At 41.5% G+C, this 19,876-nt stretch overlaps 2 protein-coding genes across 9 annotated transcripts in view; one reads left to right on the forward strand and one right to left on the reverse strand.

Annotated features, from left to right (window-relative positions):
- Nucleotides 1-19,876, forward strand: part of ARL13B (ARF like GTPase 13B) — a 50,762-nt gene that overhangs the window by 14,787 nt on the left and 16,099 nt on the right. The window lies entirely within an intron of this gene.
- On the reverse strand, nt 3,576-18,542 carry STX19 (syntaxin 19). Its single transcript, XM_077342216.1, has 2 exons — nt 18,121-18,542; nt 3,576-10,064 (listed from the first exon to the last, which is right to left on the reverse strand). The coding sequence occupies exon 2, from the start codon at nt 10,017-10,019 to the stop codon at nt 9,138-9,140; it is 882 nt and encodes a 293-aa protein (XP_077198331.1). The 5' UTR covers nt 10,020-10,064; nt 18,121-18,542; the 3' UTR covers nt 3,576-9,137.

The following is a 19,876-nucleotide window of genomic DNA, read 5'->3' on the forward strand; positions in this document are numbered from 1 at the left end:
AGCTAAACTGTATTTTGTCCCAGTAGTCCAAGTCCTTTTAGAAGCTGGTTTCTGATCTGAGGTTCCCTTACATATCAGTGGTATAGAAACTGCTTTTATGTAGTTTCCTCAAGTAGTAGTGTTAGTAGAATGCTCAAGATTCTCCTACCACCTGGGCAGAAATAACAGTACAGGAATGCTCCATTTTTTAAACCCAACTGTGATTTTAGAGACCACACAACTGCTAACATCTATATCATGACAGGCATTTAAATATTACAGTACCATAGTTGGATGAACCCAGTGAAAAACCCTTTCTGTGCCCATTCTGTAATGTTTAAAAATGGCTTATGTAGATTGCTAATGAAGTGATTCCAAATCAAAGTGGGTATTTTTGTATTTAAAATAATTGAGATAATTGGCATTTTTATACTTTGAATTACTAGTTATTAAACTCAAGCTGATTGTAATCTTAATAATATTTAAACTGGTTACAGAACTCATTAGACTTCTGTCAACTGCTAATAATTTCTCTATGCATGCTGGGTCTGAAGAGTTGTTGGTGATGATAGCTTTCTTTGTGCTACAAATAAATGACTTTGTGCTAGAGTTGCCAGCTGTGGGTTAGGAAATACCTGGAGATTTTTGGAGTAGAGCTTGAGGAAGACAGGTTTGGAGAGGGGGGTGGGGTTTAATATCATAGACTTTACCTTCTGAGTGGCCATTTTTTTCAAAGTGAAGTGATCTCTGTTGAATAGAGATCAGTTGTAATCTCCAAAGATCTCCAACAACCACATCGAACTTGGAACCCTAGTCTGTGCTGTCTAGAGTGAAACTTCCACGATATTTTAACTTGCTGGACCACCTGCGTCTTGCTTGGTTTGTGATACGACGTGGAACAAATGTACTACCAGTTCCATGTTGTGTTCCAGCATTTTTCAATTAGAGGTAGTGTTCTAAAATAAGTAGTTCTATTATATATGTGAAACAGACATGGAAGACAGAAAGCATTCTTGTGTTGCTTGGTGGTTCTATGTGAGACATATTTCTTTTGTAAAGCAGTAAATGGATTCCTGCAAACTCTTTGCCTTTGCTTCCTTCTTTTATAATGATGGAATAGTTGAGAATGTCATAACTGCAGATATGATTGCATGCTTCCTGGGTTCAGCCTTGGTGTCAGACAATCACAGCATGTCCAGGAACAAAAATAATTGAGAGACATTCAGAACACAGTTTAAAACTTTTAAGTTAAAAAAAAAATCCACAGGTGGGAAAACCTTTAGAAAAGAAACATTTGAGGAAGCAGTGTAGCTTTGAAATATGACTAGGGAACCAAAACTTCAGATCCCCACTCATCTCTAAAGCTCACTAAATGGCTTTGGCTTGTCACACATTCTTAGATCTCTCTGATAGACATAAACATGGTGGTTAGAAGGAATAAGGACCGTGTACCTCCTTGGAGGAAAGACACATTAAAAATGTATTAGGTATGTAGAGGGAACACCACTCGTACCTGATCCCCCATTCTAAAAGAAAAAAATATTCTGATAATTTATGGATGAAAAATAACTTCTGATTATGTTGTTGGTAAGTTTCTTTATTTATAATACTTGGGCATATACTTAATAACACTTTTCATTATATATTGAAACCAGTTATTTTCTCTTTTTCAAGACATTTATGTATACATTTAAATGTGAATAAGTTATTTTAAAGTATACCAATGACTTTATGGGAAGAACATTTTTATTGGTATTATATATGCTTTTAATTTGTAGTTATGTCACTGAGGAAATTTAGTAAAACCTGTTCATAAGCAGTCTACATTCTGACATAACTTCTGCTTCAATAAACAGTTGTTGTTTTATCGTACTTCATAGCCTGTTAGCTTTTAATATAAATAAGGTTAGCTTTGGTCTGTGGCCCAATTTCCCTATCCCCATGTACAGGATCTGTTGATGTTTAGATGAAGGGATTAGCCTTCAAGGCATCCAGATTAGAAACAAAGAGACTGTAAAGGTGGAATTTCACAAATGCTGAACAAAGGAGCAGAGCCAGAATCCTCTACTAGAGAGATTGCTGAAACAGGATTGAGAAACCCTAAGTTCAGCTCCCTCTTTATTGAGTGTCATTGAAACAGTTATCATCCAGCATTCTAAGCATACCTCACTGGGGTGCTTTGGAGACAAAAGTGTACTACAGCACGCTGGATTTTGACATTACTCAGCTCATCAAAGTTTTTGAAGCCTTCATTTAGCAGAAGGAGCCTTGCTCCAACTTAAGTAGCTCTTTTGCAGGAGGAAGCTTCCTCAGTGGAGTTGTAAGATACAGGCATTTCTGCCTTTGGTGGTAGTACTGGATAAAAACATAATAGCAATAAATATTTACAGGAACTGTGTGGATAAACAAGAGAATTCATGTATAATAATACATAGATAATATAACCTTGAATTTTTGGCTGTGGGCCAAGCAGTGTGTGTGTTTAAGCCTGGGTGGAAGGAGTGGTAATGGGTGGTTGCTCAGTCTTTGTTTTTATTCCATTGTAATTGTGCTGGTTCTAATCTGGATGCCCCAAAGGCCACACATCAAAACAGTAATTAACCATCACTTTTTCCAGCCTCTACAGTTCTTCTACTTAATGGTCTGTCCAGGAAGGAGTGGGAGGTGCTGTACCTTCCTTTACCCCATTGCTCTACTTATAGGTATCTTGGCAAATAAATTTTCTGTTTGTTTGCTCTGGCAGTTTGATCTCTCAGAAGTTGATCTTATGGTACCTGGAGCAAAATATAAACATTAAAAAGATTTCAATGATAGACCTAACGGCTGAGAGCTGGTCTCCTGGTAATGCCCAGGTAGCTCCCTTCCACAAAATGATTGTTTCATTTCACGTTTTAAGACCTTACTGAACTCAAGACCAATTCAGCTTCTTTTTTTTCAGCTGTGCTCAAGAGAAAGGCAAGAGATAAAAGACTGAAGGAAGTACAGTGAATAATACACAGGGATGGAGAGATGAACCACTGAGACAGTTGTGTACATATTCTGATTAGATAGTGGAGGGGGGAACACTGTGCATATTGGATCAGGTCTGTCAGTGCTGCTGGCAGGGAATTTGGGGGGGGGGGTTCAAGAGTGGAGAAGAATGCCAGGACTTACTGACAATACCTGGAGGTGACATTGGGGATGCTGGGGGGTGGGGGGAGAAGAACGATTGTTTTGGAGCAAAACTCTATGGGAGAATTAGTTTCTAACCATAGTTTTGCCCAAAAGCTCCAGGTGATGTTGGCATGTCACATTAATCTGAAGAATTATTCTGGGTTGGGGGGAGTTTGGGGAAGCAATATGTGTCTGAAAAACAGAGGACCCTTGCCTGGACGAGGGGACCTGACAACCCTCAACCAGTCAGACTTTTATTTTTTAGTTTTAGTTTTGGTTTAGTTTTAGTTTCGAAGACAAACATTCTCAGAAGAGGACCTGACCTCCTAAGCAGGGGTAGTCAACCTGTGGTCCTTCAGATGTTCATGGACTACAATTCCCATGAGCCCCTGCCAGCAAATGTTGGCAGGGGCTCATGGGAATTGTAGTCCATGGACATCTGGAGTACCACAGGTTGACTACCCCTGCTCTAAGGGATTGCTGTTGTTACTTCAGTCATGTGACTATACTTTATTATTTCTGTCACTGTGATAGAAGTCAAGTCCAGTAGTACCATAAAGACAAACAAAATTTCCCAGAGTCAAAACTCTGGAAACCTTGTACCTGGATATTTTTATTTGTCATTTTATTCTACGACAAACTTACCTAGCTACCCACCTGAAACTATCTCTTGGAGAGCATATCTAAAAAATCATAGAATTATCATCTTTAGTTACTTAATCTTAACATTCCTCTCACATGCATTATTTGTTCACTGTAAGAACTGGGCACTTTTAGATTATAATAAGTCCTGTAGGGCAGTGGTCCCCAACCCCTGGTCCGGAGACCGGGACCGGTCTGTGGATCAGTTGGTACCTCATCCTCCTCCCGGGCTGCTGCCTCAGGAGCTGGCCTGCCATTCTGCCGCCAGCTCACCTTTGGTGTTCTCCAGCAGCCGCCATGGCTGGGGCTCCCCCTCAGCGTGGCACTGCGCAGCTGCTGCTGGCAGCACCCCCCAGCAGGTGGTGGGAAGTCAGGGGTGCTGGCGAGAAAGCAAATGGAGCAGGGGCTGCGGTGACGTCCCTCAGCAAAAGTCTATCCTCCCCTGGGCCTCAGTAAAATTGTCAAGCATTGACCGGTCCCCGGTGATAAAAAGGTTGGGGACCGCTGCTGTAGGGTACTTTGGTCAGCTGCTTTTTAGCAGCACTGCTCCCTCTGTCGCTTTTGTATATTCCTTGCAGGTTTGTTTTCTGGCTCAGTGACTTCTAATGAAAGTGTGTGGCTAAGAGGAATGAACACAAGTGAGACAATGAACTCCTTCAGGATTTGAATGTCCCTTAGCTGAATAAAGGTTTCACAATCTAAAGCAATAAATTATGGTATTGTATTATGTTTGAATAATCACCAGCTGCCCGACCTGTGAGCCCTAAGTAGCAGATGGGATGTCGTATTGACTGATCAAGAGTAAATATGACCGGGCTGCGAGTGATGTGCCAGCAGGTGGGCGAGGGCAGGATGGCTAGCTGAGAGCTTTAAAAACCTACTAAGGGGAAGGGGGAGGCTTGGAAGGAAGAAGGGAGGCTATGGGGAGATGGCTTGATGGGGGAAAGAAGGAGGTAGGAATACCTAAGGGAGGAGCTGAAGCCCCAGAAGCATTCACTGCAGCTATCAGTGAGGCCACAGAGACATTTTTGTTGCAGATATTGCTGCTGCCGATATCTACCTTTCCATGGCTATTTGATATTAAAGAAGCCATTTGGTGGGATGAGTAACTTGAAATTTTAGCTGGACATGTTTGGTTTGAAAATTATTTTATTTATCCTGACTTACTTGTCACCTACTAGTTATGCAATCGTGACCTGAATAGCCCGATCTCGTCAGATCCTGGAAGCTAAGTAGGGTTATTATTTGGATGGGAGACCTCCAAAGAATGAAATGCTACAACAGTAGTATGGGAGTCACTGGAAAATTACCAACATAATAGAGAAAAAGTGTGTCTCAAATAGGGCAATTTTGAGATGCTATGAACAGACTTGCTTGCTGTTTCTTAATTTTATTTTTTTTGTAGTGACATACAAAACGATTGTTTCTGCTAAATAGCTTTCATGAGTTGTGATCTGAGCAAAACAAATTACAATATTTTACTAGTAACAAATGTATAAGTAAATTCTAGTATTGTAAGTAATCTAGTACAAAATATATTCATAGTATAATCTCACAATATATAAGCTAGAAAACATAATACTCAGAATTTGAGTACCTTTAAAAGTTCATTTACTTACAACTAATGTTTGAATTTATTGTTATCTTAATTTGTGTTTTATTATATGACTGGCTACATAAGAACGGGCTTTGAAAGGCCCTCCCCCGCCGCGGCCACTTCCCCATGGTGTGCCAAGCGCAGCCAAAGCGATCCGCAGCCCCCTCCCTTCCGGCGACTCCGCAGGTTCTTTGCGAGCCGCGTCTGCTTGGCAAGCAGTGGGGAAGCTATCCCCAGCGCTCTCCCCCCCCCAGTGAGCCTGCAGCTTCCCCACGGCCCTCCTGGGCGGCAGGGAAGCCATCCCGGCCCCCCCAGCGAATGCGTGGCTTCCCCAGGCGCGTGCCCTCATCAACGGAAGGCCCGTGTCAAAGTGGTACGGTCGTCCCAATTCAACATTAAGAAAAAGACAGCAAACACGTTTGTTCATTATAACTTGAAACTGTCTTGTTTCAGACACACAGTTTCTCTATTGTGCATGTAGGCCTCCAAAGAACCCCAGAGTCATGGCATGGAGGCGGGCAATGGCATACTAGCTTAGAATTCATTCATTCATTCTTTCATTCGGATTTTTTAGATTGTTATACTGCCCATTCTCTCATTGGCTGCTCCTAGGATTGCCTGGCTATATGACACACATGCCATATGTTCCACCTTTATATATTTCTGCTAAGGCCTTGGAGGAGGAGACTGTCTCATTGCTTAAGAGCCACTCAACGCTTAATACCTACTCAGGGCAGTTGTCTCACCCTTGAGTGCCTCCTCCTCCAACCGGCTTGCCTGTCTGTCCAGCAGCTAGTCAGGCAAGCCGGATCTTGCGTCCCCCACCCCTGACCACCCCCTTCTCTTTCCACTTCCCTCTGAGGCTCAGAGGCTTCTGATCGCTGCTGCATGAGAGCTGCCCCAGCCACTGAGTTCCCTTCCCAGGGGCCTCCAGCATGTAGCCTTTCCAGGTCCTGGGGGGAGGGAGAGACCATCCATAAAGTTCTTCCACCCCACTCCACCCCCATCCTAGTGCCCATTGTATTCCTGAATGCAACAGGCTTGGCCCCTAGTATAAATAAATACTAGTTATGTGCTAGTCTAGCAAAATGGCTGGGACTGTGATTTTAATAACTGCTTAGGTGAGGGTGAACAGTTGAGAATGGTGAATTCATGCTTTGCTTTTTTTTAACTGGGCCACATTCTTACGATAGCCAATTATTTGTGGTTTCAATGACTAGTTTTCCCCACAGAAACATTTTACCCTACAGTTGCTGCTTCCCTTATTAGCTGTGAGGATATTGCCATGTACATGTGCGTTACTTTTAGCTTTGTATCGGAGTTCAAAATGTTGTCTGAATCTAGTTGGCATTCTTGAAAATCCATTGTCAGTATTTTTCAGTAAAGTATTACACACAATAACATTTTCATAAAATCAGCATGTGCAAAATAGAAAGCAGCTTCTGTTTTGCTCTTAAAACGTTCATGGTCACTCCACTAAAAGTTCAACCAAAACTTCCATTCAGTCTTAGGCCTGCTTCAGTTTAACATTTCTGTGGCACTTAAAAGTTTTCTTCTTTTGTTGTTACAACAAAAAAATTCTTCAAAGTTTTGTGACATGTAAATTGCCAGTGTTGTTTAATTTAATCTTTCCCACGCATGCATTCACACTTGTCTCATGTTAGTAATAGATTTGCACTTTACATAACAAACAGAATATATGGAAATAATTTCTTTAGTCTTGAATTCTTTGGAGTTCAAATAGACTTCTTTTTAAAGAAATTAAATTTGCATTTGTGAAATATGGTAATATGACGACTACAGACTGCTAAAGTTGCTGACAGCATAATAATTGTATCACAGGTGAAACAACTGTTTGCCTCCAAATAATTATGATTACTTTGAGTTTTTGGGTTGCAAGTTAAAGCCATCTTAGTGCAAAGCAGCCTGTCATAAAAAAATAACAATGTAGGATAATTGAATTTTGCTGTTTTTTTAAATGTCTAGCAAGACATCTTTGTTCTGCCATATTTAGTGGCAAAATGCATTTACAAGCTGATTATAACTGTCTTACAGTGGCTATTGTTTAAAGAGATCTTTCATGCTATTTCCTGTTATATCTAAGTTACAGAAATGTTGAAACTGAAAACTAAAGACACTTACACTAAGTTCTATGCACGAAGGGAATATTTAGCATGTGTTGTTTATACCGCACACCTCCTATCCTGTACTCGATAAAGCAGCAATCTTAAAGTTAAAGGCAGGGGTCCCCACCATGGTGCCTACTAACAACTATCCTGCCATCTACCAAGTGCTTTTAGAAAGTAGATGGGGCTGGGTGGGAGTTTTGCTCAGCAGGGCTTCTGATTAGGCACTAAAGATCTGATGGGGAGTGCTGATTAAAAGGCTCCAGAAAAGTTGCTATTAGAATTATGCATAAACTCACTCCTTGCCATTTTATAGTTAGTTTTTGCCTCCTGCAGCTGCCATTTTGTATTCATGCTCACCACCCCATGTCAGAATTCCAAAGGCACTCTCAGGCTGAAAAAGGTTGGGAACCCCAGGTTAAAGATACACTTGAAAAAGCATTCCTTTCAGTGGCTTGGAGAGGGGTGTAGAAGGAGGGGTGTAATGAAACATTCCACTAGATAGATCAAAGCCTTGGGGCGTAGTTAAAGTCTCCCAATGTATGCACACTGTTTTGTTTTTACATTATACAAGCCCTTGGCCAGGTAACTGGTCACAGCTACCTCCATATATCGACACTGTGAACAGTATGTTTGCCATTTTGCAATATGTGAAGGATCCTTAATTTATGTCTATTGTGCCTGGCATTTAAGTTCTCTTCCCTTAGAAAGAATATACTTCCTGTATTGGCTGTTTTTGTTTAACATGATCCATTCACACTGGGTTCTTTCTGTAACAGTATTTACATTGGTGAGCAATATGTTTTGTGTCTATATGCATTGACTTGAGTCCTCTGTTAATAGCTGATTATCTTATTGCACCAACTGAGATCTCTGATATAGCTTATCTCCTTTGAAAGTGCTTTTTTTTACTTGTATACATGGCATGGAAGAAAAGGTGCATAATCTACATAAAACAGCTCTGTGCCCACTATATGTTAGTTTGCAACATTCTTCCTTGTAGCTTATAATTTATTTCTGTGTGGCTTCTGTTCTCAAACAGGTTGCTGTTTTTGAAATGTTCAGCCCAACACCATAGTCTTAAATTGTTCCAAACAGCGTCTCTAGACAATCTGTTTTCACAGTAGGGATATATGTTGTGCTTAATCTTGTAGCTCTTCAAGATGGCCATTCTGCAATTTTCCTGCCCTCAAAACAGCTGAATAAAAATTCCCTCAAAGTGACTCCATGCTGATGGCTAGTGTTGCATGGGATATTACCATAAGCACTGTTAAGTAGTTTTGTAACATCATTAGTGACCCTTGATGACTAGAAACTCCTTAATCCCACCACTATCTTGTTCGGATTTTAAAAATACTTAAGATATAGGGCATTCACCTTCTTCATTATTGCATAAAAAGAGTTCTTGGCTCACTTTCTGAAATGGTTGCACATAGCAAATACCCACAGGACTCACTTCACAGAACCCATTTTCTCTCTCCTTCTACCTTTACAATGTGCACAAGTGGGGTGGAGGGGGGGGGGACAGTGTATGTGTGGAATAATGTTTCTGTGCCCAATAGGGCAGCATGGCTCCTCTCTCCCTCGCATTTTGTACCTACAAGTGGGAGCTGCTGGTGCTGAAATTAGATGAATTGCCTTTACGTACAGCAGGGGAAGCACCAACAGCATATTGCTCTACAAGGATTTTTCTTTCGATACTTGGCTGCTAGTCTGAACTTCTCTTTTGTTGTCTGAACATATTCTTGAGTATTAACTACTTCCATTTCAATGCTGTTGATAATTTCTCCTTGTTCTTCTACCAACAGTGAAATTTGGATGAATAAGTCCTTCAAATCTTTCACCTGATTCTCAAGATTGATCAGTTCTTTGTGTCTTTGTTCAATCTCAGATAACTGAGTTTTAGTGATCTTAACCTCAGTAAGCAAATTTTCATTGAAAATTTCCCATTTTCCTTGCCAAACCATATTGTTAGCTTCTTCCTCGGAGACCTCTTTTCCAGCCACCTCCAGCTGACGTACGATAAAGGTCTTGCATTTTTCTTGTTTGGCTGTTATAGCATCATTGTACAGAAACATGATATTTTGGAAACGGCGAAATAGGACAGCTCGCTGAGAGCTAAGGACCCTTAAAACAGCAGATGATGAACCATGTACTTTCTCTACCTTTTTCACAGTTTTTGACAAGTCATCCAAGCACTTGCTAATGTGCTCTGCTTGAATTTTTATCTCTTTTGTAACATTGCATTCCTTTTTAAGAATGCTGAATCTTCTCATGGAAGCTACTAGGCTCTTTTGTTGCTGACTAAACTTTTGAACATCATCCGCCAGATTGTTGATATCATTGTGAACTCTCTGGATTTCATTTAGATACCTTTCTGTTACAGGCTCCCTTTCAAAAATAACAGCTGCTTGTTCAAACTCTGCTTGTTCCTCTGACACAACCCTAGGCACATGACTGTTTTCTTCCAATAGCTGTAGTTCCTTTACTCGTAGTTTAAGCTCTTGAAGGCGGTCTTTCATCTTCACTAGGGTAATTCTGTCATATATCCAGATAGTGATGTCACCCTAGGGATTAAAAACCACTTTAACTATCAGTTATGTACTTGTAGAAATGTTACATAGATGATAGAAAACTTGTAATTATATATAGAAGTCAGAAGAATGCAGCACCCCTAAGCTAAGTAAATGCACTGCATATGACAGCAAAAGCTTAGACTCACTATCTGTAATCTGTAAACCGCTCCTGCTGAGCGGTATAAATAAAACAATAAGGACAAAGTGGGAGGAGAAAGGAGCAGGCTGAGTCTGTGATAAAAACTCAGAGGGGCCAATCGGGAGCCACGAAGCAGCTCCCAATTGGCCTGTCCGAGTGTCACTCTGGGACCAAGTGGCCAATTGGGAGCTGCGTACAGTGCAGCTCCCCATTGGCCACTTGGCCCGCCCTGGACTGCCTGGCGAATTGGCTGCCATCAGAGGCTTCGCCACCGGGAAAGGAGCTCCTTTCCTGCCAGTGAGGCAGGGACCTTGGGCGGGGAGGTGGGGGTGCAAAGGCTTCAACACGTCCTCAAGAGCAGGCCCACCGCGTCGGGCCTGCTCTCCTAGCTGCACCGATGCCGGGACCTCGGGGGGAGGGCTGCCGAAAAGCCACGGCACAGCAGGAACACCAGGCCCGACGTGTCGGAGACGTGTCAGGCCTGCTCCTTTCACCATGCTGTGGGCGGGGGGAGGGGGGACCCAGAAGGCTTTGGCGCACCAACAGGCATGCTCCTGTCACCGCGCCAAGGCAGCATACCAGGTGGGGAGAGGGGCTGACTGGGATGCCGTGGCGGGGAGGCCTGCAGTCAGCCCTGCAAGCCCCCCCCCCCCCGCCTCACTGGCACCCATACTAGTGCCCATTGTATTTCAGAATACAATGGGCTTTGCCCCTAGTTTAAAATAATTGGTCTGTACCAGCTATAGGGAAAAACACCTACTGAGTCTGGTTTTGCGAGCACAAGGTGAGCAGAAATAGGGATCTCATGAGATGGATTCAGGTCGGTAGTAGTATAGGTCTGAATTAGCAGAACAAAGTTTGAGTCCAGGGACCAACAAAGTTTTATTCAGGGTATAAGCTTTCGTGTGCAGGCACACTTCCTCAGATCTGAAAGTGTCTATTTATACTTTGAATAAAACTTTGTGGGTCTTAAAGGTTCTGCTGGGCTCAAACTCTGATCTAACTGGAGACATCAGAGCCTGATATGTAGTACAGTGAACATTCTGTAATCTTCTATGCTTCCTCTACTCCTTCTGTCTCTCTTTGAAATTTCATATTTTTGGGAGCTAACAGAGCTCTCATATAGATACAAATGCTCTCGTATGAAATCAATGAAGTGTGGTAATTCTACATAGACTTGCACTACCAACCAGTTTGAAGCTGGTCAGATCTAAACATGTTTTAAATGAAGGTAGGTAAATGCACAAACAGCCCATGGCCCCTTGTATACATATCTGTGTACATAGTTTAGAAAAATACATCCCTATATAATATGCAAGTTATAAAACTTTTGTAGAATTTACCTGAATTCATTTGCTACCCTTTTTAGTTATTTCTTGAAAGTGCCCTTATAGTGTGCCATGATTTTCCACAATTCCTGATAATAGAAGCATTAACAATAGTAATGTTGAACAGATATATAATTCGAATGTACTTAGTATTTCATAAGCATTATTGGGCCATCATCTTTCAATGTCAATAGTTAGAAAATTGCATTTCACAAAAAAATGCAATGTGAATCGATGTTTATTCTGATAATTTCTTGGCATTGCAAAACTGGTAACTCCCATAACAGAAAAGCTTGTTATAGGCAAGTCTTTATTGATGTTATGGAATTGCTTGCTGACGAAATTCTGACGAAATTAAGGTTGGAGCACATAAAATAATCAGTACTTATTCGCAACAGCAGTGACATGAGCAATCTTCTGTAGTACCATCTAACACACTGACATCAGGAATTCAGTATGCCTAACGGATCTGTAATTAAAGAATAGATCAGCTGTCTTTTTAACCAGTGTCAGAATTATCTTGGATTGCAATAAATTCTAGTATTGGGTAAATCAGCAATTTTTAGTTAAAACTTTTTAGCTACTATTTTTGCATATAGTCATTGCACTGGGAACCTGTATAATGACTGGAAGAGAAATAAGGTTGAGGGACTTGGGAATGTTCAGCCTGGAGAAAAGGAGGTTGAGAGGGGACATGATAGCCCTCTTTTAAGTATTTGAATGGTTGTCACTTGGAGGAGGGCAGGATGCTGTTTCCATTGGCTGCAGAGGAAAGGACGCGCAGTAATGGGCTTAAATTACAAGTACAACGGTATAGACTAGATATCAGGAAAAAAAATTAACAGAGTAGTTCAGCAGTAGAATAGGCTGCCTAAGGAGGTGGTGAGCTCCCCCTCACTGGCAGTCTTCAAGCAAAGATTGGATACACACTTTTCTTGGATGCTTTAGAATGCTTTGGGCTGATCCTACGTTGAGAAGGGGTTGGACTAGATGGCCTGTATGGCCCCTTCCAACTCTGTGGTCCATTCCGCATGACTTTAATGTAGCAGAAGGCTTGCAAATTGTAAACACTACTAATTTGCAGTTCCGCAAGACGTTGCACGCAATCTGCAACACTCCTGAAACAGTCCCGCGAAAAGCGATTTGTTGTAGCGCTTCTAGGGAAATTGGGAAAAGTGGATTCACCCTCCGAAAAGCTCTACACTGTTGCGAACAATCTGCAACACTAGCGAAAAAGACCTGTGCGTTCCCATTGTTGTGGTTCCAACTAAGTCCCTCCCCCTGACTCTCCTCCGAACTTCCGGCGAAGTGATCGCCATTCTTTTTTCTCGGAGCGAGCTGAAAGCTACAAACCAGCGAGGCTTCATTCACCCAGCGAGGCTTCTCCGGCTACAGTCCCTCCACAGAAGTGCTTTAAAGCTCCCCTAAGTCCCCAAGCACAACACAGCCCCGTTTGCAAGTTCCCTTTATTTTTGGCCAAATATCGCGCCCGTGTGGGGGAAGAGATTTTTTTTTTCACTCGGGGGAACGTGGTAACAATGACTCGCCAGCTCACATGCCAGCTAGATGGGTCTCTACGTTATGAAGAATCAAGGCATATTCATTGCAACGTGTGCTTTTCTTTTTTTTTTTTTAAACTGTGCTTAAAGGGAAAGGGGCTTTTCCGGAGCATGATAACGAACGCCCATTGGCTGTTTGTTTGATTGACGGCCAGGGGCGGGACAAAGCACAGAAAAAATTGCTTCCTTTCTAGCGATTTTTGCGAGAACGGCAACCTGTGGGAAACAAATGAAACGCTACTGGATTCCACTACAAAGGCAGGTATGCGTAACGCTGAGACTGCACTTTTAAAAATTGCGTTTCCGCTTTGTGGAACCAGTTGGCAACATTGGTCCTTGTGCGGAAACACCCTGTGATTCTGTGAAAGTCATTGATTGTCCCTCCCTACTGCTACAATAATGCTCATAATTTTATTAACCTTTAAATGTTAATATATAGGATCATAATATAATATATAGGATTATAAAATAAAGGATAATAAATAATTCCAGATATGTTCCTGTATTACTTTGCTGCAACAGAAATATACAGGAGTCATGTGCTATGAAGTTTTAATTCTAGTAAATTTTTGTGCACAAGGAAGGGGGCACTAGTCCATGAACCTTAAATTTCCACTACCACTTTACACTGACAAACAAGTATAAGCTATCCTGTGTCAATCATGTTAAAGTCAACTTCTGGTAAAATATATTGTTGGATATTGGATTGAGGTAGCACAGAAAATCACCTAGAAAAGCCCCTATGTATAATTTTATTATTGATGTATGACCTAAATGATACTGGGTGGAGATCACTGAGGTAACACTCCCAGAGAAAGGCAATATGATTCAGAAGTACAGAGGAGGTGTTCACAATGCAGCATCGTTCACAGTGAAGCAAGAGTTGAACTTGTCAACCTGCAGTGACGAACTTTAATAAAAAGCACTGTAAATGTGTTTGTTCAGAAAACAAGAAGTTAAACTTAATGCTTTTGGTGAAGAAATTTTCAAACATGGTTTCTTTAATCTCATTCTTGAGGCTGATAAAATGTTTTAAATGCTCTGATTTTAGATGTATATTTGATACTTGAGAGTTAGTGTCTTATTTGTAAGGGTTGCCTCTTTAGATTGGAGCCTTTGTCATGGTACCATTGAGGTAGCACTGTTTTCTAGGTTTCAATTGTTTTTGTTAGCACTGTAATTGCAATCTGTAGTTACAGAGAGCCAGTTTGGTGTAGTGGTTGGGAGTGAGGACTTCTAATCTGGCTTGCCAGGTTCGATTCTGCACTCCCCCACATGCAACCAGCTGGGTGACCTTGGGCTCGCCACGGCACTGATAAAATTCTGACCGGGCAGTGATATCAGCGCTCTCTCAGCCTCACCCACCCCACAGGCTGTCTGTTGTGGGGAGAGGAAAAGGAAGGCGACTGTAAGCCGCTTTGAGCCTCTTCGGGTAGGGAAAAGCGACATATAAGAACCAACTCTTCTTCTTCTTCTTCTAGTGTAAATTGGATGAGACTGTCATTTATTGTTGTTTCTGAAAGTTTACAAATGCTTCAAGCCTATTGAATGTAGCTATTTTCTACAAGTTTTAGCTGCTATTGCAAAGTGACACGCACAAAAAATGTGTTTTTATTTTTTTCTAGTAAGCTGAATACCTTGAACTATTTCCTAATTTAACATATTTAAGCTTTCTTTATGGAGTGGCCTTCATCAATTTGATGAGCGTTTGGATTGTTTCTTTAATAAATGTGTTAAACTTTTATGAATTGTCTATGAAGACAATATTTCTAAGTAGATGTAGATTCATTTCTTGATGAATCTGGTTCAGCATGTGAGATTAAATATAGTTATATTTTAACAGAAAGTTGTTACAGTCTGTTTATAAAGGTGCTCTTCTTCAGATGAGTGCAAGAAAAACTTTCCCAGAGTAAGATAACCTGGTATACAAGAGCCTTCAGCCGTATGAGAAACTTAATTTAGCAAGGGCAGGGGTAAGGCAGTCAGACAGTGTAGGAATAAGCAGAAAAATTATATGAATGCAACCCTGCTTCTTCTTAGCTACTGAGGCCTGGTGTATTACTTGTTGGATTTGTGCAGCTTTTCTATTTGCTTACCCAATTTTTCTCCTGTGGATCACATGATCTATAGCGGTGGTCCCCAACCACCAGGCCATGGCGAAGGCCCCGCTACCGGGCTGCGGCTCCCTCTCCCTGCCCCCCCCCCACAGTAAGAAACTTCCAAGGCCACAAGCAAATCGGCCGCAAAAGTGGCCGATTAGCTTGCGGCCCGGCAAGCTTTGTTTTGTGTGGGGGAGAGAGGGAAGCAGGTCTGTGCATGCGCATTTGCGCCATGCGTGGCCGCAAACACGCATAGGCGGCAGTTTCACGCATGTGCGGCTGCACATGGCGCAAACACGCATGCATGGCCCCACCACCGCCGGTCCGCAGCCTTGGAAAGGTCGCGGACCACTAATCTATAGCATATCTTTTTGGGTGGTCAAAAACAATGTTCTCTCTAAGCTATGCACATGAGCTCTTTAACCCAAAACACCACACTACAGCAATCTGGAGCTTTGCAGGATCTTCCACTGCCCATTGCCCATTTTAAGATTTCAGCAGTTATATTGTGCTCTGGCTGTGAACTGCTCAGCTCAGTTGTGGGGGGGGGGAAACATTGGTCAAAGGGGGGCAGTAGTAGAAATTTTATTACGGTTTGCACCAGACATATAACAAGGGAAATTATATAATGCCAGCTCTATGAACTCTACATACTCTACATACAAAATTTAGCAACAGGTTTAGTGATTTTGGAGGAGTCAAAGGGGGGCCATTCTTACTCTTTCACCAGTGGAAATGCTAATGGATCCAACCCAAAGTATTATGTGAGAGAATTATTATTAAATCAATTTTAAAATGTTCAACTAATATGTAAATTTTACAAGTAAAGGTAGAGCCAAGAAAATCCAAACCCTTCTGATGTTTTAATTTAACCTTTGCTTGGAGTGTTTGCTGTATTAAAATTGCATAGTGGATTCTAATTTGCATAGTGTTAAAGCCATGACCTATGGAACCGTGGGTTTCTTAGAAGTCTGACTTGTCAAAGGTTCTTCAATGAGAAGATCTGTAACTGCAGACAAATCTGCTCACTGTTACAATTTTTCCTAGCTATACATAGCAACAGAGGAGGGCTGTGTGTGTTTTAGGTGTGGTGAGTTCAGGAGTCCATAATTGATACTTGTGATCTGGATATGTATCATGAACACATTCCAGATGCTTTGACAAAGAGACAATCCATGGCAGATATGGGCATTCCTTGAGACAATAGTGTGGAAAAGGCTTGGAAAAAAATTGAAAATGAAAACTTTATAGCAGGGGAGTAGTATAGCATCATAATTGATCACAGTTGGAGGTACATTGATGATTTGGAGTTTTGTCCTGGACGAAACAGCATTATAAAACTAGTGCTCTTTGTTATTCTTCATGTGGTCTGCTGGTGGTGTCCAGCTCACAGGTGGCTTAACTGTCCTGAATGAAGCAAGACCTTTCCTAGAGTGGCCCCTGCCTCTGTCAGATGACATTCGGTCCCTGTGGGATCTTTCTAAATTCCATAGAGCCTTTAAGCCACAGTTATTCTACCAGACTTTCAGTTGATGATAGTTGAGACCAGTTTTCTACCACCTACCAGCTGTGCTGCCTGTTTTTTGACAGCAGTCCAGGGTGTTGTTGGGTAACAAATGACCAAGTTTTATTCTGGTGCTTGAGCTAGGGTGCTGTTTTATGGATTGTAAATCAATGTTTCCATGAGATGTTTTATCTTTATTTATTATGGATTGTTTTATTGAATGTCAGGAGCTGCCTTGAGTCCTGTGGCCAAGACAAGGGGAAGGGTATAAGTCTAAAAGATAAATAAAGCAAAAAATGTATTTAATTTTTTATGTCTAAGTACTGGTGAAAATTAGGCAAATAATAATAGTTTTTAAAAGGCTGCCTTTTTCAGGGCTCAGCCAATACCATGGACTAAGTGATTTTAAAACAGCACTCAGCAATTTCATTGTGGCACCTAGTATTTTCAGCAGTGGTACAACTATAGTGTACCACTCAGCATTTCTCAGTGGAAGTACAAGGCTTATTTATCATTTCATATCAAAACGTTTTGATACCTAACAAAAAAGTATATGTGCTTCATGTTCTTGTCACTATTTATATGTTAACTTTACACCGTTCAGTGGTGGTAGGATGAATTCATTTCTCAATGGTCATTCTCTGTACTAGCTCCAATATTAAAATAAAACCAGCTTTTATATATTAAAAAAACCATAATGACATTAGAAGATATTAATGGGGAAGTTAGGTTGAGTTTTTAAAAATTATTATGAACATCAGGATTACTTCCCGTTTTAGATACATATATGCTATATGTGTGCGCACGCGCTATAACACTTGTCGTAGTATGAATAAGATTATGAGAAACTGTGAAAATCTTAGGAGTTTGTAGGAGATATAATAGCCCAGATTTTAAAAGCAGGCATGTCCAAATTTAGATATTTAAAACTAATTTTGGATCCTTTTTTATTTAAGTAGGCATGACTCAAGCAAATAATAATAAAATATGCAAGATCAAGAATCCTCATACAATGCATAACTTGGTACTCTTAACTTTTCAAGCTGAGCAAATTGTTTTCCTGGAATATCGCTTCAAGTTTTTTTTTTTTTTTAAGACTTGCCTCAGTTGGTATTAAGATGAAAATTTTGTGCAAAGAAAGGTTCCCATTGACTTGGAAAATTAGAAGTGAGTTCTTGTCTTTAAGCTACTTCTGGCATACTTCCAAAAGAAACAACTTTAGTGCATGAAACTTATTTAGCAACTTATTATTCCTGTTCCCAGATAGTAAACTTCTGAAAACATATATCAAAAATGCTTTCAAATTTTATGTAGGGCAAGCACCCACTCTTTTAAAGATACTTTGACACTTGAGGCTTTCAAATTATACAGTGTACTGTTTTGTATTCTTTGAGGAACAATAAAAGGAATCTACTTACCTTTAAAATCCTGAGTTGATGGAAGCTTCTTGTACTTCAGTCTTAGGATCTGGTGCTTTAAAGTCAATTGCCATATCCTTGAGAGCACAAATAATAGGGCAGGAGTATGATTTCCATTACAGAGTTTCTGCTTGCTTAATCTTCATAGACCTCAATCACCTGGAAAGTGCATTTTGGAAGGCTGTACTGTGTGAGAGTAAGACTGGTTGCAAGTTGGTTACTTTATGCTTGGGGAATCTGGTTCTGCCTGTTGGTGACACAGCCTTGATTTAAGGCGGGCCATTCTATTCTAATTAGCCAACACCAGGAAGTATTTCTGTTTGGTTCACTGGTTGACTTGAAATGCAAATACATGTTGTTGTACAGATCTCCGTTCTTTGAGGGGGGAAAAAAACACCCTCTGAACATTAGATATCTAAAATGTGGTGCATTAGAAGAAATCACAAGTATTAAGGAAGAAAAGAAGTGCTTGCAAATGATAGCTCAAGCAAACTACCGCTCTGCATACACAGGGAGAAAGCTAACAACTTTTAACTTCCAATAGCAGTCTCTTGTGGCTGCCTCTTCAAGATTCATTCAATGGAAGGGAAAATGACTCAGAAAGAAACTTTCGACCATAATATACTTCAAAGTTAAAACTGTGACATGTATCTTTGTGGTGTTTTGCCGTCTTTTCCTGCCTCTTCTACTTTTCTTGCAGAATTTCTTGGATGTTTCTCCTGAGCAAGAACCTCTGAATTTGTATCTGAATGTGGTCCAACACTACATTTACAAATGTAGTATTGAAATTTTTGTCCTTTTCATAACTATTTCATTCTGTTTTAAGAGGTTCTATTACGTTGACGAGCCTCTTGTGGCGCAGGGTGGTAAGGCAGCCAACATGCTGTCTGAAGCTCTGACTATGAGGCTGGGAGTTCGATCCCAGCAGCCGGCTCAAGGTTGACTCAGCCTTCCATCCTTCTGAGGTCGGTAAAATGAGTACCCAGCTTGCGTGCTGGGAGGGGTAAAACGGTAATGACTGGGGAAGGGAATGGCAAACCACCCTGTATTAGGTGCCAAGAAAATACTAGAGGGCGTCACTCCAAGGGTCAGACATGAATCGGTGCTTGCACAGGGGATACCTTTACCTTTATTACATTGATAAGGCAAAAACAATTTAGAAAAATAATATATGTTATTAGAAACAACGCCGCCCCCCCCCCCCCAGTAAACTGGTTTTGGGTCAGCTGCTACTTACAAAAGGAGACTAATAATTCCTCTACAAAAACAGGAATGTGGAATTTGTGATGTTGCCTGTAGGCTCCTTAATCTAATGTGTGCTGTGTGTGTTATAAGGTGTGATATTATTAATCACAAAATAAGTTTGTCTCATTTTGTTTACTGCATTTTATCCCACCCTTCTTCTCGGGGGCTCAGGCTGGCATGTCATGCATGGTTCTGCCACTCTTCCATTTTATTTCTAAACTAGAAATAAAGCCCACTGCACCCAAAATACAGTGGGCGCTAGTGAGGTGGTCTTCTGAGGGGCCGGGGTCGGCGCTGGGCGGTTCGCTGAGGCGCCCAGCGCCGACCTCAGCCCCGCAGAAGCCTTCCCCCCCCCTCGCAGAAGCAAAGACTTCTGCGGGGCTGGGGCTGGGCGGCTCACTGAGGCGCCCAGCGCCATCCCCAGCCCCGCAGAAGCCTTTTTCTCCCTCCCCCCACAGCGGCAAATGCTTCTGCGGGGCCTGGGCCGGCGCTGGGCAGCTCAGCAAGCCGC

Source organism: Paroedura picta, chromosome 6, assembly GCF_049243985.1.
Source record: "Paroedura picta isolate Pp20150507F chromosome 6, Ppicta_v3.0, whole genome shotgun sequence".
Taxonomy (NCBI): domain Eukaryota; kingdom Metazoa; phylum Chordata; class Lepidosauria; order Squamata; family Gekkonidae; genus Paroedura; species Paroedura picta.